We start from the raw sequence: 19,642 nt of genomic DNA, 5'->3' as shown, positions 1-19,642 counted from the left end.
GGCGCCTGTAGTCCCAGCTACTCAGGAGGCTGAGGCGGGAGAATGGCGTGAACCCGGGAGGCGGAGCTTGCAGTGAGCCGAGATTGCGCCACTGCACTCCAGCCTGGGCGACAGAGCAAGACTCCGTCTCAAAAAAAAAAAAAAAAAGATGTATTCACAAATAATTTTTGTGAAAATAATTTTGATACTTTGTAAATGGAAACAAATACAGTATAAGCACTCAGGGAATTTGTTCCCAAAGACTTTCATTTGTTCTGTCACCAGGTAAATTCTACCCTAGAATTTGTGAATTCTGATTTCACTTAGCAATGTTTTTCAAAGGCTGAGATGCTTATTTCAAAAAAGGGTCCCACAACATATAAATTTGGAAAACACCTCATGTGATTTACCGTATTAAAGTTTCTAAGAGAGTTTCTTTTCTTTTCTTTTCCTTTCTTTTCTTTTCTTTTTTCTTTTCTTATCTTTTCTTTTTTTTTGACAGGGTTTCAGCTCTGTTGCCCAGACTGGAGTGCAGTGGCATGAACATGGCTCACTGCAGCCTTGACCTCCTGGGCTCAAGCAGTCCTCCCAACTCAGCCTCCTGAGTAGCTGGGTCCACATGCACATGCCACCACACCCAGCTAATATTTAAAATATTTTGTAGAGTTAGGGTCTCACAATGCTGTTCAAGCTGGTCTTGAACTAGGATCCTAGGCTCAAACAATCCTCCTGTTTCAGCCTCCCAAAGTGCTGAGAGTATAGGTGTGAGCTACTACGCCTGGCCAAAGGTTCTAAGAGAGTTTCTGTAATAATGAAGTCTGTTTAACTTTGTGTAACCAAGCATTTTCCAAATTTATATGATCCTTAAAGTTTAAGGGAAGAGCCCCTTCCATTAGAGGCTGGACTTAGGGTCACCCCTGGTGGATAAAGCATGAACCTTGAGGAAGACCACAAAAAAAACAAACTACCGGGGACTGCAGAGGCCTGCAGGACAGGCTGGGGGGGTGGTGGCATTGGTTTCCGAAGACTCTGGTTCTCAATGCTCACCATGTTTTCTGCTCTGAAGAATCTTGAACGGCAGATTCAACATTTGGTTGAACAGATTCAGGCCGAAGAAAATGTGAAAACTTTAGAGAAGCAGGTTAATAAAAGAAAGGGAGAATGATATAAAGAATGAGGAATCAAGGTACAATCAAGAACTGACTTCTCAGTTGTTAGGCACAGAAAACAAATGTAACTTTTTAGAAAAACAATTGGAATACATGAGAAATAAGGCATGCAGAAATAGAGAAACAGGCTTTATAGGATAGAGAATGATAAGATGGCCAGACATAAGTTCTGTGCTCTACCAGGTTGAATAGTGCCTCCTTCCCAAAGATTCCTGTCCAGTCAGAACCTTAGAATGTGACTTTACTGAGAAATAGTCTTTACAGATCTAGGTAGTTGAGATGAGGACATATTGGATAATGGTGGGCCCTAAATCCAATGACTAGTGTCCTTATAAGAGGGAGATACAGACACACAGAGGGAAAAAGTCCACGTGATGACAAAGGCTGAGATTGCAGTGACAGAGTGATAAACCAAGGATTGTCGGCAACCACCAGAAGATGAGAGGGAGGCACGAGACAGATTCTCCATTACAGCCTCCAATGAAAACCAATCCTAACACCCTCTTCAATTCAGACTTCTAGCCTCCAGAACTGTGAGAGCATACATTTCTGTTGTTTTAAGCCACCAATTTTGTGGAATTTATTATGGCAGCCCAAGGAAACGAATACAAGAGCTAACTTTAAAAACTGGATCTTCAAAAAAAAAACAAAACAAAACAGAGAATAACAGGCATTAGTGAAGATGTGGAGAAAATGGAACCCTTATGCACTGCTGGTAGGAATATAAAACAGTGTAACCACTGTGCAAAATGGTGTGGCAATTCTTCAAAAACATGTACATAAGATTACTATGTGATCCAGCACTTCAGGTATATACTGAAAACAATTGAAAGCAGGGATTCAAACAGGTGTTTGTACAACCATGTCATAGCAGCATAATTCATAATAGCCAAAAGATGAAAGCAACCCAAGTGTCCATGGATGGACAAATGGATAAGAAGCCTTAAAAAGGAAGGAAATGCTGATGCATGCTGCAACACAGATGAACCCTGAAGACAGTATGCTAAGTGAAATAAGCCAGTCACAAAAAGACAAATACTCTATGATTCCATTTTTATGAGGTAGTACCCAGAATTGTCAAATTCATAGAGACAGGAAGTAGAATGGCAGTTACCAGGGACTAGATGGAGGGGAATATGGGGAGTTATTGTTTAGTGGGTATAGAGTTTCAGTTTTGCAAGATAAAAAATTTTAGAGATGGATGGTGGTGATAGTTGTACAACAGAGTGAATTCATTTAGCACCACGGGACTGTACACTTAAAAATGATTAAGGCCAGATGTGGTGGTTCATGCTTGTAATCTCAGCACTTTGGGGAGCTGAGACAGGTGGGTGGCTTGAGCCCAGGAGTTCAAGACCAGCCTGGGCAACACAGTGTAAGACTCCATTTCTACAAAAACATGTAAAAATTAGCCGGACACAGTAGTACATGCCTGTAATCCCAGCTACTTGGGAAACTGAAGCAGGAGGATCTATTGCACCCAAGAGTTTGAGACTGCAGTGAGCTATGATTGCACTACTGCATTCCAACCTGGGTGACAGAATAAGACCCTGTCTCTAAAAACAAAACAAAACCAAAATGGTTAAGATGGTAAATTTTATGTTATGTGTATTTTACCACAATTAAAAAAATGGATCTTCTTGAACAGGAATATAACACACTTACCACGATGCAAGCCCTTACAGAAAAAAAAAAAAAAAAAAAAAAGAGTTGGAAGCAAAACTTCATGAAGAACAGGAAGAAAAAAAAATGTATGCAACCTAAGAGACCCCAGTTGCAGACTATACTAGAAACAAATAGACCAAAGATAAGGCAGTTCCTTATGTTGCCAGTGCAAGAAGTAATGTTAAAAAAAAAAGGTCAAACCATTCAGAAAAGTTCCCTATCCTAATGATGCCGTAACAATCAATGTTCAACAAGTTTTGCATTAACAATTGAGCCCAGTGCAACAATGAGTAATCAGCAATATACCTTTGCCCAACCAACTATTTTCATAAGGTGGTAAAAACAAGAACTTACTAGTAACATTTCTTTTCAACAGCAGCATTGATGAGGAGTTGTGAGAAGTTTTATAGATTGTATAGATGAATTTGGCAAATGCATTTTGATCTGCAGCAGCTGGGAAACTTACCCAGGAGTCCAACTGCTGAACTGAAGACTTAGTACTCAAATTGGTGCGTTAGTGAGAAGAATGGAGGCAAAAGCCAATCAAATAACCGAAGTTCAAAAAGATCAAGTCTGGTTTCTAACAGAAGATAGAGAAGCAGCAGAAGGAACTAAGGGCCACTAAAGAGTCTCTTGATGATGAAAGAAACAGTAGCCGCCATTCCTCTCTAATCACAGAGACCACAAATAAGGACTCTGCCAAGTGGAGATTTGGAGAAAAAAACAGAAAAAGCTTTTACTTACTGAAGGACATAAAGATCATACAGAATGCATTACAAAGCAATAGTTTGGGTTGAGATTACTGACTGGTACCAGGTCAGATATTTGATTCAGATAAGCTGTACCTCACTAATACGACATTGACAATTTACTTTCCAGTTTTCATATGCTCTTCGGTTGGAATTAAAAACAGGTGTTAAAGGGCACAAGCTGCATTCCTCAGGCTGCTTCTGTTACTCAGCACAATTAAAAATCAATTTAAATGGAAACCAGGGGCATTTTTAAGAGCTAAGAAGCCACTCCTAGTCTTTTTTTGTTTGAGTGATGTTGCGGTGCTGATGTATTATGCTTTGTAAAACAAATTAGCTATTTTTTAAAAATAGTTCTTTTTATGACTAAGTAAAACTAGATTTATTTAGATTATCAAAATAAAAAGGAATCCAAGGAGCTAGGCGCTGTGGGGTCACGCCTGTAATCCCAGCACTTTGGGAGCCTGAGGCAGGCAAATCACTTGAGGTGAGGAGTTTGAAACCAGCCTGGCCAGCATGGTGAAACTTCGTCTCTACTAAAAAAAAATAAAATAAACAAAAAAAGGAATCCAAAGAAAGAAATAATTGTAATTATTATTTCAGAGTACTTTCAGGTCTGCCTGGCCTGTCTTTACTTCTTTTTCCAGTCTGTGTTTCTCATTGTTTCTACTTTAGTCCAAATCAGTCTTAGAAAGCTAAGGCACTTTCCACTTCTATCACCTAGGTTTTTTAAACAGTATTCCAAAAAGTTAATTAAAATATGTATTTATAGAGTGTGGGCTGTGGCTTTCTCTGGTATGAGTTAAATGCTACTCAACCACAAACGCAACAGTTCCAATCAGGGACATTGAAGTAGATTTTGAAAGGCAGTCTTTTTTTTCCGTGCATTGTTACAACTGTGTCTAACATTTTTATAGCTAAAAAGCTGTCCCGTCTTACATATTCATCAAGATGTCCAGCAGCAAAAGAGAATGCGCCACGGTGGATCCAGTACAAGGGTCACTGTTACAAGTCTGATCAGGCACTGCACAGTTTTTCAGAGGCCAAAAAATTGTGTTCAAAACATGGTGAGTTAAAATTTGTTGATTTTCTTATGACTCAATAATTTTTAGAAATGTTTCTTAAGGATATAATTTGAAGCAATGATTGTATTTTTGAAAATATTTTTAAAGCACTTTCCATTTCTAATAGCGCTATAAACTAATTGCCCAGTGGTAGGGAAATGGTTAAGTATCTGATGACATAGGAACTCAATGAAATATTGGAATAGCCATTAAAAACGCCTGTAATCCCAGCACTTTGGGAGGCCAAGGCGGGCAGATCATGAGGTCAAGAGATCAAGACCATCCTGGCCAACATGGTGAAACCCTATCTCTACTAAAAATACAAAAATTAGCTGGGTGTGGTCGCACACACCTGTAGTCCCAGCTACTCGGGAGGCTGAGGCAGGAGAATCGCTTGAACCCAGGAGGCGGAGGTTGCAGTGAGCTGAGATGGCACCACTGCACTCCAGCCTGGGTGACAGAGCAAGACTCCATCTCAAAAAAAAATTATCAATGTTAATAATAAGTACATGGAAAATAATAAGTTGGAAGAAGTAGAATTTTAAAGTGGTGGCTGGGTGCGGTGGCTCACGCCTATAATCCCAGCACTTTGGGAGGCCGAGGTGGGAGGATCACTTGAGGTTAGTCATTCAAGACTAGCGTGACCAACATGGCGAGCCCTCGTCTCTACTAAAAATACAAAAATTAGCTGGGCGTGGTGGTGTGCACCTGTAATCCCAGCTACTCGGGAAGCTGAGGCAGGAGAATCACATGAACCAGGGAGGTGGAGGTTGCAGTGAGCCAAGACTGTGCCACTGCGCTCCAGCCTGGGTGACAGAGCAAGACTCCATCTCAAAAATAAATAAATAAATAAATAAAATAATAAAAATAATAATAAATGTAAAATAATAAAATAAAAGTGGCTAAGTGAACTGCTAAGTAAAAATACTGACAAATGATTGGAAATGGTTTTACCTATAGCTAGATATGCTTAGAAAAAGGAATTAAGAGGTAAAATTTTTGTAAAGTTAGCTAAGTAGTAAATAAAAATTATAGTTGTTCCATTGCTTAGTTATTAATACATAAGCTTAGCCTCACCAGGGTAACAAATCAAAGTAGTATGGTTGTCCATCCGTTCTGCAATAGGATTGGCCACATCCTCTGACCACCATAAAGGGCAGTGCTTTTTGCCTGCAGATTTAGCTATTTTAGAAAGAGTAGCAATGATTGGCTCTTTCCCGTGACAAATTTGATCCATAGTCAAACTGTAAAATAACTTCTAGGGAAACTACCTAGAGTAGTTCAAAGACCAAAACTTGTTTACCTGCTTCCTTGGGTAGCAAATTAGCCAGGTAGATGGATGGCATTTATCTAATTTATTCTGATAACCATTGTGGAGACACTTGACTGATTGAAAAATCTTGTAGTTACCGGGAACTTTTGTGTGGGAACCATTCAGTTTTATACCTGTATACACATGATGGAAACTGCTGTAAGCTATATGTATGTTTTGAAAGTCATAAACCTTTTTCTCCTAAAGGAGAAAACAGAATGGTTTACTGTAAAACTAATATGTAGGTTAAACACTTAAGACTTGGAGGCATGAGGGTCTGGGTTCAAATCCCAGTTCCCACATATCCTAGCTAAGTGGCATTGGGAGGTTACCCAACTCTTTCTCTTTTCTCATCTGAACAGTGAGAGAGGTCTCAGGGGTAGGCAGTTCCAGGGCCAAAAAAATATTGCCAGATAAATATTTTGAAGAAACACAAAATTTCTTTATACGTGTTTGGAAGTAATTTTTTTGAAGTACTTATAAAATTTTGACCTAAATACCAGTTTTTAAAAACTGTCTCCGTGTAAGGCTTGAATTTATCAATGATCTTGTTAATAATATATGCATTTTTCAAATGGCTAGTTGAGAATAAACTACTTCTCTAGTTTCCATAAAGCTAATTGAGAATTTGTTTTCCTTCAACAGATCACTCTGCAACTATCGTTTCCATAAAAGATGAAGATGAGAATAAATTTGTGAGCAGACTGATGAGGGAAAATAATAACATTACCATGAGAGTTTGGCTTGGATTATCTCAACATTCTGTTGGTAAGTGAAATAATTGTATGTGTAGTGTGCAAAGAGAGTTCTAACTCATCCTAAATAACAAGTCATCCTTGCTAAAGAATGTTAAGTAGTGGCTAATTCAGATGCCTCTTCTGGATAAATAAGCTAGGTCGCTGGCTGTTCTGGATGGTTATAAATTTTGAATGAATCCATGAGTTAACTTAGCAATGACGGAAACCACTAATGACACAGAAAATCCTGTTTAATAAAGTGGAGTCTTTCTAGAGGCTTATTTCTGGGATCCTTGGATCAACATCAGGACATTTTCTTCTCCACAGCAATGTCTGTGTCCCCACAAGGAACCCATGCCTGCCATCTCTTAGAGTTCTAGTGCGTGTCACCGCATGGATTTGCAGCTTATAACTTCGTTATTCAGAAAGTTATCTTCTTGTTATTCTCTTCTCTCTAAGAATATTTTTACCATTGGTTAAAATTATGTCTTAATAGTAATCTTTAAAAACTGTCTTAGTGTTAGGTTGGTGCGAAAGTAACTGCAGTTTTTGCCATTACTTTTGCGCCAACCTATAAAATTGCAGATAATTGATTCAAAGAAAATTTGTGGAAGGATTTTTTAATAAGAAATAGTAGATACAGGGTTTAGGTGAACTTGGAATTGGTAGAAATAAGAGTATAAATATGACAGAAGATAAGGTTTTTCACATTTTATGCAAAGTTGAATTTTAAATTATTAAAATGTGAATTTTAAAATGTTAAGTACTTGTCAAAAAATAAAAGGATTCCAAGTTGTCCATCTAAATGAATCCTAAATCATGTTTACACTGTCACCACAAGGTGGTGCCACTTCAGCTGGAAAGCAAAAATGGAGTCCTGGTGGTGGTGTAGGAGAAAGGTGGGGATGGAGATTCCTGCACTCTTCCTCTTCCACCAGCATATCTTTAACGATATGACTTTTTACAATTAGAGTAGGGGAAGGATATGGGTCCTTAGAAATCTCTCCCTCACAAAATAAATGTGCAAGCATTCTGCACTTTAACGGAAACACCACATTCTCTATCTGTGTTGTCCAATAGAACTTTCTACAAAGACAGAAATGTTCTATATCTGCACTGTCCAATATAGTAGTCACTGGCCACATGTGGCTCTTGAGCACTTGAAATGTGACTAGTGCAACTGAAGAACTGATTTTATTTTTTTCATTTTTAATGCATTTTATTTTAACAAGTGGCTATCATATTGGACAGCACAGTTCTGATGAGTTACATGAACCCATGCTTGTAACTTACTAGTTTAGTGGCAGTAGACATAGTTGTATTTAATTTCTTTCTTCAGACCAGTCTTGGAGTTGGTTAGATGGATCAGAAGTGACATTTGTCAAATGGGAAAATAAAAGTAAGAGTGGTGTTGGAAGATGTAGCATGTTGATAGCTTCAAATGAAACTTGGAAAAAAGTTGAATGTGAACATGGTTTTGGAAGAGTTCTCTGCAAAGTGCCTCTGGGTAAGTATGGAACCTGTCCTTAGGAGACTTTTTGCAGAACAGTCAGGAAATAAATGTACAATCCAATTATGTACAAAATTCTGTATTTAGTCTTGAAGTATTTAGTCCTTAAAGTATATCCAACTATCTTGATTAAGTCATAGAGATTTCCCCCTGAAAAATAGATTACAAGGGACGATAACTGCACAAGATGTCCAGGACTCCAGTATACATTTTATATAATTCTTTCCTAAGAAAAACAGAAGTTGCCAGGGTATTAGGGAAGTAATTTCTTTTAAAATGTTCTTGAGATGTATTTTATTCCATAGTTTGATTATATAAAAGCTTAAAGGTCTATTTCTGCAGTTAATTTGCTTCCTTTCTTCCTAATCCCATAAAACTCATGGTTAATTTTAAAACAATGCAAAACTGGATTTAGTTATTGAAAACATTCAGGGTATCTATAAAAAATCATAATTTGAACTTACATTTCATTATGAATTGATACATAAAATTACCATTAAAATGTTATATTAACTTCATTTCTGGAGAAAGAGCTCCAAATTTTTCACAGTAACATTTTTAAAGATCTTGCATAAAATTTTGCTTCTGGTATATAAATATTAAAGATAAAACCTGAATTCTAGGTAATCAGTATCCATGTATACACACACTGAGACAGTAAATAGAGTGTCTACTATATGCCATGCCCTGTTTTGCACACTGGGATGCACCTGAGAACAAGACAGATAAGGTACCTGTTCTTACAGAGATTACAATCTGGTGAAGAAAGATAAGTAAACAGGTCAATTTTTTAAAGAGAGGAAAATATCAAATAGTTATAAACTCTATGTGATGGAGACTCAGTGGATAGCTACTCTAGATTAGGAAACCAGGGAAGAAGCCTAGAAGCAGGAGACACTGAAGCTAAGATCTAAAAAATCAAGCCAAGCAAACTTCAAGGGAAAGGGCATAACAGACAGAGGTACCAGTTGGAGCAAAGAGCCTAAGGCAGAACAAGTTCGCTGAGTGCTCAGGGAAGAACTGAAAGGTAGGCAGGTGCTAGACATACAGAGCTTTGGAAGCAAGGCTTGAGTTCTGGTTTTATTCTGAGTGGAATGGAAAGCAACTGGAAGATTTGGGGGGTTGGGTGGGAGCAGAGTTAGGGTGTTGCAAATCAAAAGTTCTACGTTGGCCATTTTGAGTTATCCATAGAGGGACGAGATGTGTAGTGTGCATAGCAATGGTATTTAAAGTCATGGAACAGAGCGAATCCATCTGGGCAGCATGCAGATAAGGGTCTTGGAACAGCAGCTGCACTAAATGAACTCATCTGAGAGGCTTAAATCATTTTGAAGCAAATAACACTTTATTTAGCCCCAGGTAAGTCAAAAACAAAAATTTATAGCTTTTTAGCAATTTGCTATCAAAGTAGGATAATATACAGGTAGTGATGTTCCCAAATTGGTGTTAGGAAGGGGGAATGTGAGAATAATCATAGCGCATTAATGTATTTGGAAGAAAATTCCTATCGCAATGAAGAGGATTTGAATGAATAGGAAAACACTTACATTTGAAAAGAAATCACTTAAGTGTTTCTTTTGATCTGATGATGAGTTTGAATTCTATGTTAGCGCTATGAAACAATCAGATTTATTATGTCTGTATACAGCTTACAGGTTTACATGTATGACAAAACCCATAATGTATAAAATCAATAATGATCACTTTTGTATTCTCTCCTCCAACATCAAACCTTTTCCTGTTCCAGGCCCTGATTACACAGCAATAGCTATCATAGTTGCCACACTAAGTATCTTAGTTCTCATGGGCGGACTGATTTGGTTCCTCTTCCAAAGGCACCGTTTGCACCTGGCGGGTTTCTCATCAGTTCGATATGCACAAGGAGTGAATGAAGATGAGATTATGCTTCCTTCTTTCCATGACTAAATTCTTCTAAAAGTTTTCTAATTTGCACTAATGTGTTATGAGAAATTAGTCACTTAAAATGTCCCAGTGTCAGTATTTACTCTGCTCCAAAGTAGAACTCTTAAATACTTTTTCAGTTGTTTAGATCTTAGGCATGTGCTGGTATCCACAGTTAATTCCCTGCTAAATGCCATGTTTATCACCCTAATTAATAGAATGGAGGGGACTCCAAAGCTGGAACTGAAGTCCAAATTGTTTGTACAGTAATATGTTTAATGTTCATTTTCTCTGTATGAATGTGATTGGTAACTAGGATATGTATATTTTAATAGAATTTTTAACAAAACTTCTTAGAAAATTAAAATAGGCATATTACTAGGTGACATGTCTACTTTTTAATTTTTAAGAGCATCCGGCCAAATGCAAAATTAGTACCTCAAAGTAAAAATTGAACTGTAAACTCTATCAGCATTGTTTCAAAATAGTCATTTTTAGCACTGGGGAAAAATAAACAATAAGACATGCTTACTTTTTGATTTTTATTTTTTTGAGACTGAGTCTCTCTCTGTTGCCCAGGCTGGAGTACAATGGCATGATCTCGGCTCACTGCAAATCTCCGCCTCCCAGGTTCAAGCTATTCTCCTGCCTCAGCCTCCTGAGTAGCTGGGATTACAGGCACCTGCCACCATGCCCGGCTAATTTTTGTATTTTTAGTAGAGATGGGGTTTCACCATGTTGGCCAGGCTGGTCTCGAACTCGTGACTGCAGGTGATCCTCCTACCTCGGCCTCCCAAAGTGCTGGGATTACAGGCATGAGCCACCGCGCCCGGCCTCTGCTTACTTTTTATACAGCAAAATGATTCCTCTTGGCAAGATGTTTCTTATATTATTCCAAAGTTATTTCATACCATTATTATGTAAATATGAAGAGTTTTTTTCTGTTTATAATTGTTTATAAAACAATGACTTTTAAAGATTTAGTGCTTAACATTTTCCCAAGTGTGGGAACATTATTTTTAGATTGAGTAGGTACCTTGTAGCAGTGTGCTTTGTATTTTCTGATGTATTACATGACTGTTTCTTTTGTAAAGAGAATCAACTAGGTATTTAAGACTGATAAATTTTACAATTTATATGCTTCACATAGCATGTCAACTTTTGACTAAGAATTTTGTTTTACTTTTTTAACATGTGTTAAACAGAGAAAGGGTCCATGAAGGAAAGTGTATGAGTTGCATTTGTAAAAATGAGACTTTTTCAGTGGAACTCTAAACCTTGTGATGACTACTAACAAATTTAAAATTATGAGTGATTAAGAAAACAGTGCTTTGTGGTTATCACTTTAAGTTTTGACACCTAGATTATATTCTTAGTAATAGCATCCACTGGAAAAGGTGAAAATGTTTTATTCAGCATTTAACTTACATTTGTCCTTTAGAGTATTTTTGTATAAAATCCATAGATTTATTTTACATTTAGAGTATTTACACTATGATAAAGTTGTAAATAATTTTCTAAGACAGTTTTTATATAGTCTACAGTTGTCCTGATTTCTTATTGAATTTGTTAGACTAGTTCTCTTGTCCTATGATCTGTGTACAATTTTAGTCACTAAGACTTTCCTCCAAGAACTAAGCCAACTTGATGTGAAAAGCACAGCTGTATATAATGGTGATGTCATAATAAAGTTGTTTTATCTTTTAAGTAAAAGTAAAAGTGCTGGAGTTGATCCTTCTTGAAAAAAAATCTCTAGATTGGGTTTTTTATGTTAGGCATATAGTACAAGAAATAAATTGACCACCTATTGTAAAGCGAGGCATTTGCTAAGAGATTTTGTGTGCATTTTTTAGAGAATAAATAGGCGGGTAGTGGCTCACACCTGTAATCCCTCTTGACACTTTGGGAGGCCAAGGCAGGGGGATCATTTGAGCCCAGGAATTCAAGTTCAGCATGGGCAACAAAGCAAAACCCCATTTCTAAAAAAAATAAAATAATTAGCCAGGTGTGGTGGCACCCATGTTTAGTGCCAGCTACTCAAGAAGCCAAGGCAGGAGGATCCCATGAGCCCAGGAGTTTGAGGCTACAGTGAGCTATGAACGTGCCACTGAACTCCAGTCTGGGTGACAGAGCAAGACCCTGTTTTGAAAAACAAGTCGATATTGATCCAATTGCTGAATACTGGAAAGGCAAAGTCAGATAAAACTGGATTCTCGGAATTAGGAAACCAATGACCATCTTAGCCAATGCAAATGTGGCAGAGTAGTGAAGCCAGAATCCAGATGGAAGTGAGTTTAAAAGTGAAAGGGAAGGCCAGGTGTGGCACCTCACACCTGTAATCCCAGCACTTTGGGAATCCGAGGTGGGTGGATCACCTGAGGTCAGGAGTTTGAGACCAGCCTAGCCAAATGGTGAAACCCCATCTCTACTAAAAATACAAAAAAAAAATTAGCCCGGTGTGGTGGTGCATGCTTGTAATCCCAGCTACTTGGGAAGCTGAGGCGGGAGACTCTTGAACCCAGGAGGCAGAGGCTGCAGTGAGCTGAGATCGTACCATTGCATTCCAGCCTGGGTGACAGAGCAAGACTCTGTCTCAAAAAAAAAAAAATTGAAAGGGAAATTAGGAGATGAGGAACATGAGATTTCGAGAAGTATGATGGAGACAGAAAGGAAAGGGGCTGGGCCATAGCCAGAGGGGAAAGAAGGGTTGAAAAAGGGTTTTTTTCTAAAGGGGAGAGAAAGAGGTTCACAAGTTTAGAAGCTGAGATGAAAAAAACAAAAACAAAAACAAAAATAATGGACAGAGAGCAGTCGATGATGCAGTGGGGAGAGGGAATCATTAATGGAAGATCTTGGAGAAGATAAAATGAGGGGGGCAGTCCTAAGCAGAAAGAGGAACTGGTTTGGGTGGGCTGGGGAAGCATGCCTTCCTCTCTGAGGCCACAAGAGAAGAACTGCAGATAAGCATTTGAAGATGTTTGTCTATATGTAATGGCCCCTATTTTCTTGTGTACTAGAAGGCAAGGTCTGCTGAGAAAGATGGGTAGCAGATGGGGTCTTTTAAAAAGTTTTTTAATTTTTTAGAGACAGGGTCTGGCTCAGTTGCCCAGGCTGGAATGCAGTGGTGCAACTCTAGCTCACTGCAGTCTCGACCTCCAACATTAACTTTTTTTTTTCCTAGAGACAGGTGATTTCAATGTTACCTAGGCTGCTCTCAAAATCCTGGGCTCAAGTGATCCTCCCACTTCAGCCTCCCAAGTGTTGGGATTACAGGTGTGAGCCACCATACCCAGCCTGGGATCTTAGCTTGAAAAGAGTAATAAATTTGAAAGACTCAATGAGAGAAATAGGAGAGGACAGTGACTAAGGTAAAATCAAATACAAGGATTGCAGAAGAGGCATAGAGGGCCCAGATGAAATTAAAAGCCATATTGTTTATAGTGACAGCCATCGGGAGAACTGATTGATTTCCTCCACCTGTCCTCAGTTAACTTCAGTAAAGTTGAGGAAAAAGAGAGCACGGGCCAGGCGAGGTGGCTCATGCCTGTAATCCCAGCACTTTGGGAGGCCAAGGCGGGCAGATTACTTGAGGTCAGGAGTTCAAGACCAGCCTGGCCAACATGGCGAAACCCCACCTCTACTAAAAATAGAAAAAACTTAGCCAGGTGTGGTGACACACACCTGTAATCCTAGCTACTCGGGAGGCTGAGGCAGGAGAATTGCTTGAACCCAGAAAGTGGAGGTTGAGGTGAGCTGAGATAGCGCCACTGCACTCTAGCCTGGGGGACAGAGTGAGACTCCGTCTAAAAAAAAAAAAAAGCCTGAAGAAGAAAGCGGAGACCACAGGTTCCGAGTTGGCCAGGTGAGCACACCAGAGGAACGGGGACAGAGGATGTGGTATTCCGGCTGGGTGGAGAAGGGAGAAATAAAAGGCTGAGAAAAATGCAGGCAAGGGACTGAAGTCTGGCATGAGCCAAAAGAGGATGTAAGTTGGAGACAGAGTGAAGGAAAATTAAGGGTATGAGGTGTAACTGGAGAGTAAATTGGAGAGCGAAATATAACAGTACCCACATACAGGCAATAAGTAGTCTATTTCATCAGATTAGCATCAAAAATGAGGCAGTGTGCACCAGAGTTAACAATAAAATAATATAATTTTCTTTAGTACAAATGACTTAAAATGACAGTGTTAAAATGGGTTTTGCCTTAATTAGATTGATTCATTAGGATGTCAATTCTATTGTAAATATAAAAATATTTGAAAAGTAGCTTAACACAAAGAAAACCACATTGATAAAATATACTTTGGTGCCTGAGGTGGGGGTGGAAGAGATAACTTTCACAATTACATGATTGCTTAGAACTGTTCATTTTACTTCTGTAGTTAGGAGGGCAAAAGAGTCCAGAATCAAGATGTGTCAATATTCCAATACAGAGTATCTTTGGAAGGATTCGCTCTGGTCTGGAGTTTGGTATATAATAAACCCAGTATTGGCAGCCTGAGAAGAAGAATGGAAGTAAATAAGTTAAGTAAGACCTTAATACTTTGGCAAAGGGGCAGAACCTGGAATAGGTGGGAGAGTCCAGCAGAGGAGCTGGGCTCTGGTTCATTTGTTGGCATTCTCTGTGAGCCCACGGGGGAATCACATCCCTTCTTTGGGTCACTCAATTTCCTTACTAGTAAATGAAGATGACCCCTACCACTTCTAACACTCTATGACTCTCCTTATAGACCCCTTGGGTCAAATTTCCTTGGTGTAACCACTCTGGATTATCAGAAGTGTGGAAAGGGTTAGAAAGAGTTGGAAAGGGTATTTTATTTTTTTAAAAATAGACTAATTTTTGAGCAGTTTTAGATGTATACAAAAAATGTAGCAGAAGGTACAGAGCTCCCATGTACCTCCTTACACATACCCCAGTTTCCCCAATTATTAACATCTTGCATTAGCAGGTACATTTGTTACAGTGGATGAGCCAATATTGACACATTATTAACTAAAGTCCATTGTCCACACTAGGGTTCATCTTCGTTTTGTGCATTCTATAGGTTTTGACACATGTATAGTGATACACATCTACCATTACAGTATCCTACAGAATAATTTCATGGCTCTAAAAATCCTCTGTGTTCCATCTATTCATCCCCTCCTTCTTCCCACCCCAACCCCTGGCAACCATTTATCTTTTTACTGCCTCCGTAGTTTTGCCTTGTCTAAAATGTCATATAGTTGGAATCATATAGTATGTAGTCTTTTCAGATTGGCTTCTTTCTCTTAGCAATACATATTTAAAGTTCTTCCATGTCTTTTTGTGGCTTGATAGCTCATTTAATTTTAGTACTGAGTAACATTTCATTGTTTGGATGTGCCATTGTTTATCCATTGACTTATTGAAGGACATCTTGTTTGCCTCTAGGTTCTGGCAATTATGAATAAAGCTGCTATCAACATTCATGTGCAGGTTTTTGTGTGTATGTAAGTTTTTAACTCATTTGGATAAATACCAAGGAGTTGTGATTGCTAGATGGTATGGTAAGAGTACGTTTAGTTTTGGAAGAAGCTTCCAAATTGTCTTCCAAAGTGGCTGTACCATTTTGCATTTGCACCAGCATTGAATGAGAGTTCTTTTTGCTCCACATCTTTGCCAGCATGTGGTCTTGTCAGTGTTTTTGGATTCTGGTATCTAATAGGTATGTAGTGGTATTTCATTTTTGTTTTCATATACAATTCAGCAATGACCTATGATGTTGAGCATCTTTTCATCTATTTGCCATTATATAACTTCTTTGATGACGTGTGTATTCAGATCATCTGACCATTTTTTTAACTGGGTCATTTGTTTTCACGTTGTTGAGTTTAGATTTGATTTTATAGAACTCTTTTGCCAATGACATGAGGCTTAAACAAGCACCCTTGCTTGACCCTGGCTAGTGTTGTCCAGAGGCCCTCATGGGTGAAGTATAATTGCACAGTTTATGCATACATTGTAGCAAACATAGCTTAAAGACTCTTCATCCAGGAGCTGGTAACAGAGAAAAGTTGTCTAAGAGACATAGTCCACTGAAAGGAGTCTTTGAAAAGGAGGATTCTGGCCAGTAGATCCAAAGAAGAAGGCTGGCAAACGCCACCTTAACCAACTGATCCAAGTTAACATCAGTGATGAGACATCGACATCTTGTCCTTCTCGAGCACGTACATCACTTCTGGGGAACTCTTTCCCTAAAAAGCGCAACCTGAATCCAATTAGGAGGAAATGTCAGACAAAATGAAACTGAGGGACATTCTACAAAACGACTGGCCAGTACTTTTTAAATGTGGCTTGATCGTGAAAGAAAAAGAATGACAGAGAACCGTCCTAGATTAAAGGGAGACTAAGGAGACACGACATCTCAATGCAATGTATGATCCTGGATTGAATCTTGGAACAGAAAAGGACCCTTAGAGGGGCAATTAATGAAATGTGGTAAGTGCTGTAGATTAGCTAATCGCATTATCCCAGTGCGAGTGCCCTGTGTTTGATCACTGCACTGGCGTTATATACCATGTCAATATTTAGAGAAGCTGGCTGAAGGGTTACGGAAATCTCTTGTGCTGTTTTTGCAACATTTTCGAAAGTCCTAAATTATTTCAATTCAAATGAAAAGTTTAAAAAACAAAAATTAGAAGTTCCAGAAGGCCGCGCGCCAGCCGCTCCTGCGGGACGGGACACCCGGGTCCTCCTGGTGGGAGCCCCCAGTGCCGTTCACGCTCCGCCCGGTGGGGGGATTAAACTCGCACGCGAGAAGCACCGCCCCCGCTCCCGCCCCGCCCCGCCCCGCTCCTCTCCGGCCGCGCAGCCGCTGCCGCCCACCCGCACCCGCCGTCATGCTCCGGGCCGCGCTGCCCGCGCTCCTGCTGCCGTTGCTGGGCCTCGCCGCTGCTGCCGTCGCGGGTAAGCCCTTACGTAGTCCCTCGCCGGGACCGCGCGCGACCGCCTTCGCCCCCTTCCCAACGCACGCTCTTCGTCCCCGCGCACCCGAGGGCGGCCCGCAGACGCAACACCCGGCCGGACATCCCGCCCTTCCCTGCACGCCCGTCCCCCGTGGGTCCTGGCTCCGGGTCACCTCTCACCCGCCTGCCCTCGGGGAGGGGAGGTGGCCGAGAATAAGGGAGGGCTCTGTCTTCCTCGGAGTCCACATCCTCACCGCAGACCCCACTCCGCGGGGAGGGAACCCCCAAATTAGGCCAGTTGGCCGGAGAACTGAGGGACTTGGAGTCGCACGACGGGCGCCGTTTCAGGGCAATTTCGGGCTGAAATGAGAAGCGGGGACGTTGGTGGCGATTTCCCCTGCTGGTGCGCGGCAGGAGTGGGGTTGCTGGGATGGGGGTGGGGGCCGGAGGAAGTAGGCCCTCTTTTGCAAGCAGCGCTGTTTGTCTAGTTGGTTGGTGTTCAAGTTGTTTAAACAGGAAAACAGTTCAGCCAAATAACCCCTGGATGGAAGAGGAACGGGAACAGGCGAAGCTTGGATTTCACTGAAATCAAGGAGTTTTAAAGTTCTAGTCTGCTGTTGTGCAAGTGACATCTGAAAAATCACACACGTGATCATTCATTTACAAAACGACTCGTGAGGAAAATGCACAATTCTATTGACTGTGGTCTTTATTTTTAAAAAATTTCCATACAAGCATGTCAAAAATATGTGGATGGGGAGACTCTGGAGAACACAGACTTCCAAAAACACCACTGACTGAATAATTCCAGGAATTAAAGAGCAAAATAAACAAGAACTAAATGAGTACTTGTGTGGGCTTAAATAAAGTACAAGAGATTTAAATAAAATGTAAGAGATTCCCCCCCACCGCTTGCCCCAAATTTCACTGCGTTTTTATAATAACTGCCTGCTCGAAGTCTACTGACAGGAATATTTCAATGGACCTCAGTGTTGGAGGCAGCAGCAGCTCAGAACTTGGATACAAACCCAAGGTTCCTTTCTTGAAAACTTTTGTGGACCTGCATTTATGACTGGTTGTGACATCTGCTGCCCATCAAAGGGGCAGAAACAAGATGTGCCCATGTTCACATTGTTCAGACTGGGAACATTAATTTTGTCTAAGACAAAGCTGGGCTGTCTCTGAACCCTCCTTCTGCACACCCTCATTTTGCGAGCCAGTAACATCTCAACTCTCATGTAAACCACCCTCTGCGAGGCTGTGCATTTGTACTTTAGGCTAGTCGAATTTTCTTGTCAGATTTTTCTTTCTTGTCAGACTTTTAAAGAAAATCAGTTTCTAGATTTTGGTATGTCTCTTCTTCAGTGAAGCTGTTTTGACCAGCAATAGAGGGCAAATTTCCCTTTGGAAATTTTTGTGCATTTCCTTTGATAAGTCCAGTGTGGATCAATAGGCTTTTCAAGAGCTTTAGAAAAGTGCATGATGAATAAATTAATGTTAATTAATCAGCTCCTCCCAGTCAGGAAGCTTTAAGGATTAATTTGGAAATGAGTGTGAGCTTTGACCTAGCTAGTTAACCAACTTATCTGCACTTCAGTAAAACAGAGATAATACTTACTCATGGGGCTATTGGGAGCATTAAGTGGGAACTCCACGTCTAGTCCCTGTTACAGGCGTGGTTCATCTTGGTTTCCTTCCCTTTATTCTCTTCATACAAAATGAAGGGTAATTGTTGCAACCAGAAAACGTATGAATACCACCTTATGTATATTGGATGTTTATGGTTACTGAACACATTCATATGTATGCTAATGTTATAGGGCTGAAAAACTAAGTGTGTTTTTCATAATACTTTACAAATCTCCCATCCAAGCAAGATCAGGGGTCATATTTGGCTTAGAACTAAGTCAAGAAAGAGTTTGTTGCTGAATACCAAGATCTTAATAGAAAAGCTCTTATGATGTTGCATAATAAATATGGGTATTGCATATAAATGTGATGTTGAAACGGAAATCATTGTTATTGTCTGTCATTCTGGAGGTTATTAGTGAAGTGATCTTAACCTTGTTCTTAGCTATTATTTTGAAAATCACAGTGGACAAAACATTCTTTAAATTCCTGAGTGAAAATCCATGGCATCGCTTTAAAAAGTTTTTCCGTAAGGGTGCTTAAGCACATAATAGATGATCAGTATGTATTTGGTCAGTGGTTTCCTATGCCTGGCATGAGCTGAGTGAACAAGCATGTTCCGAGTAAGTCCTCATTCTGTGATCATCATGTGGATCAGAATCTAGGGATTTTGAATTGCCATGTCCTACAAGCCTTAGATGAGGTGCCTCTGCCTTCTTCCCTGATGTCATCTCTTACCACCCTTCCTGCCATTCACTCTGTGTATCCACAGAGTAAACAGTATCTGGGTACTCCAACACCTCTGGTCCTTCTGTGTACACCACCTTCCCCCAGTCCTTGGCATGGCTGCCCCCACCTCCACCATTCAGATCTCTGTTCATATGTCACCTTCTCCGAAGCCTCCCTGAACACCCACATTCTCCGTCACATGTCCATGTTTTATCTTTTCCAAGCCTTTCTGAATGCATCGTGTTTATTCATCTGTCTTGCTTGTTGC

At 40.0% G+C, this 19,642-nt stretch overlaps 2 protein-coding genes across 3 annotated transcripts in view; both read left to right on the top strand.

Annotated features, from left to right (window-relative positions):
* LY75 (lymphocyte antigen 75) overlaps positions 1–12,146 on the top strand; it is a 102,188-nt gene extending 90,042 nt beyond the window's left edge. The window contains exons 32-35 of the mRNA XM_024928001.5: positions 4,480–4,629; positions 6,584–6,706; positions 8,015–8,182; positions 9,933–12,146. Coding sequence (XP_024783769.2) covers positions 4,480–4,629; positions 6,584–6,706; positions 8,015–8,182; positions 9,933–10,111 — 620 coding nt within the window. The 3' untranslated portion in view covers positions 10,112–12,146. The remainder of the gene's footprint in view (positions 1–4,479; positions 4,630–6,583; positions 6,707–8,014; positions 8,183–9,932) is intronic.
* A 4,587-nt stretch (positions 12,147–16,733) lies between these two features.
* CD302 (CD302 molecule) overlaps positions 16,734–19,642 on the top strand; it is a 30,133-nt gene continuing 27,224 nt past the window's right edge. Inside the window, exon 1 of one of the 2 annotated variants that reach the window (XM_008974432.5) lies at positions 16,734–17,017. In XM_008974432.5, the coding sequence (XP_008972680.1) occupies positions 16,951–17,017 (67 nt within the window). In that variant the 5' untranslated portion in view covers positions 16,734–16,950. The remainder of the gene's footprint in view (positions 17,018–19,642) is intronic. The other variant, XM_008974433.5, reaches the window with a different exon arrangement.

Source organism: Pan paniscus, chromosome 13 (assembly GCF_029289425.2).
Source record: "Pan paniscus chromosome 13, NHGRI_mPanPan1-v2.0_pri, whole genome shotgun sequence".
NCBI classification, from domain to species: domain Eukaryota; kingdom Metazoa; phylum Chordata; class Mammalia; order Primates; family Hominidae; genus Pan; species Pan paniscus.
Note: the sequence above shows the minus strand (reverse complement) of the source record. Positions and strands in the feature narration are given on the sequence as shown.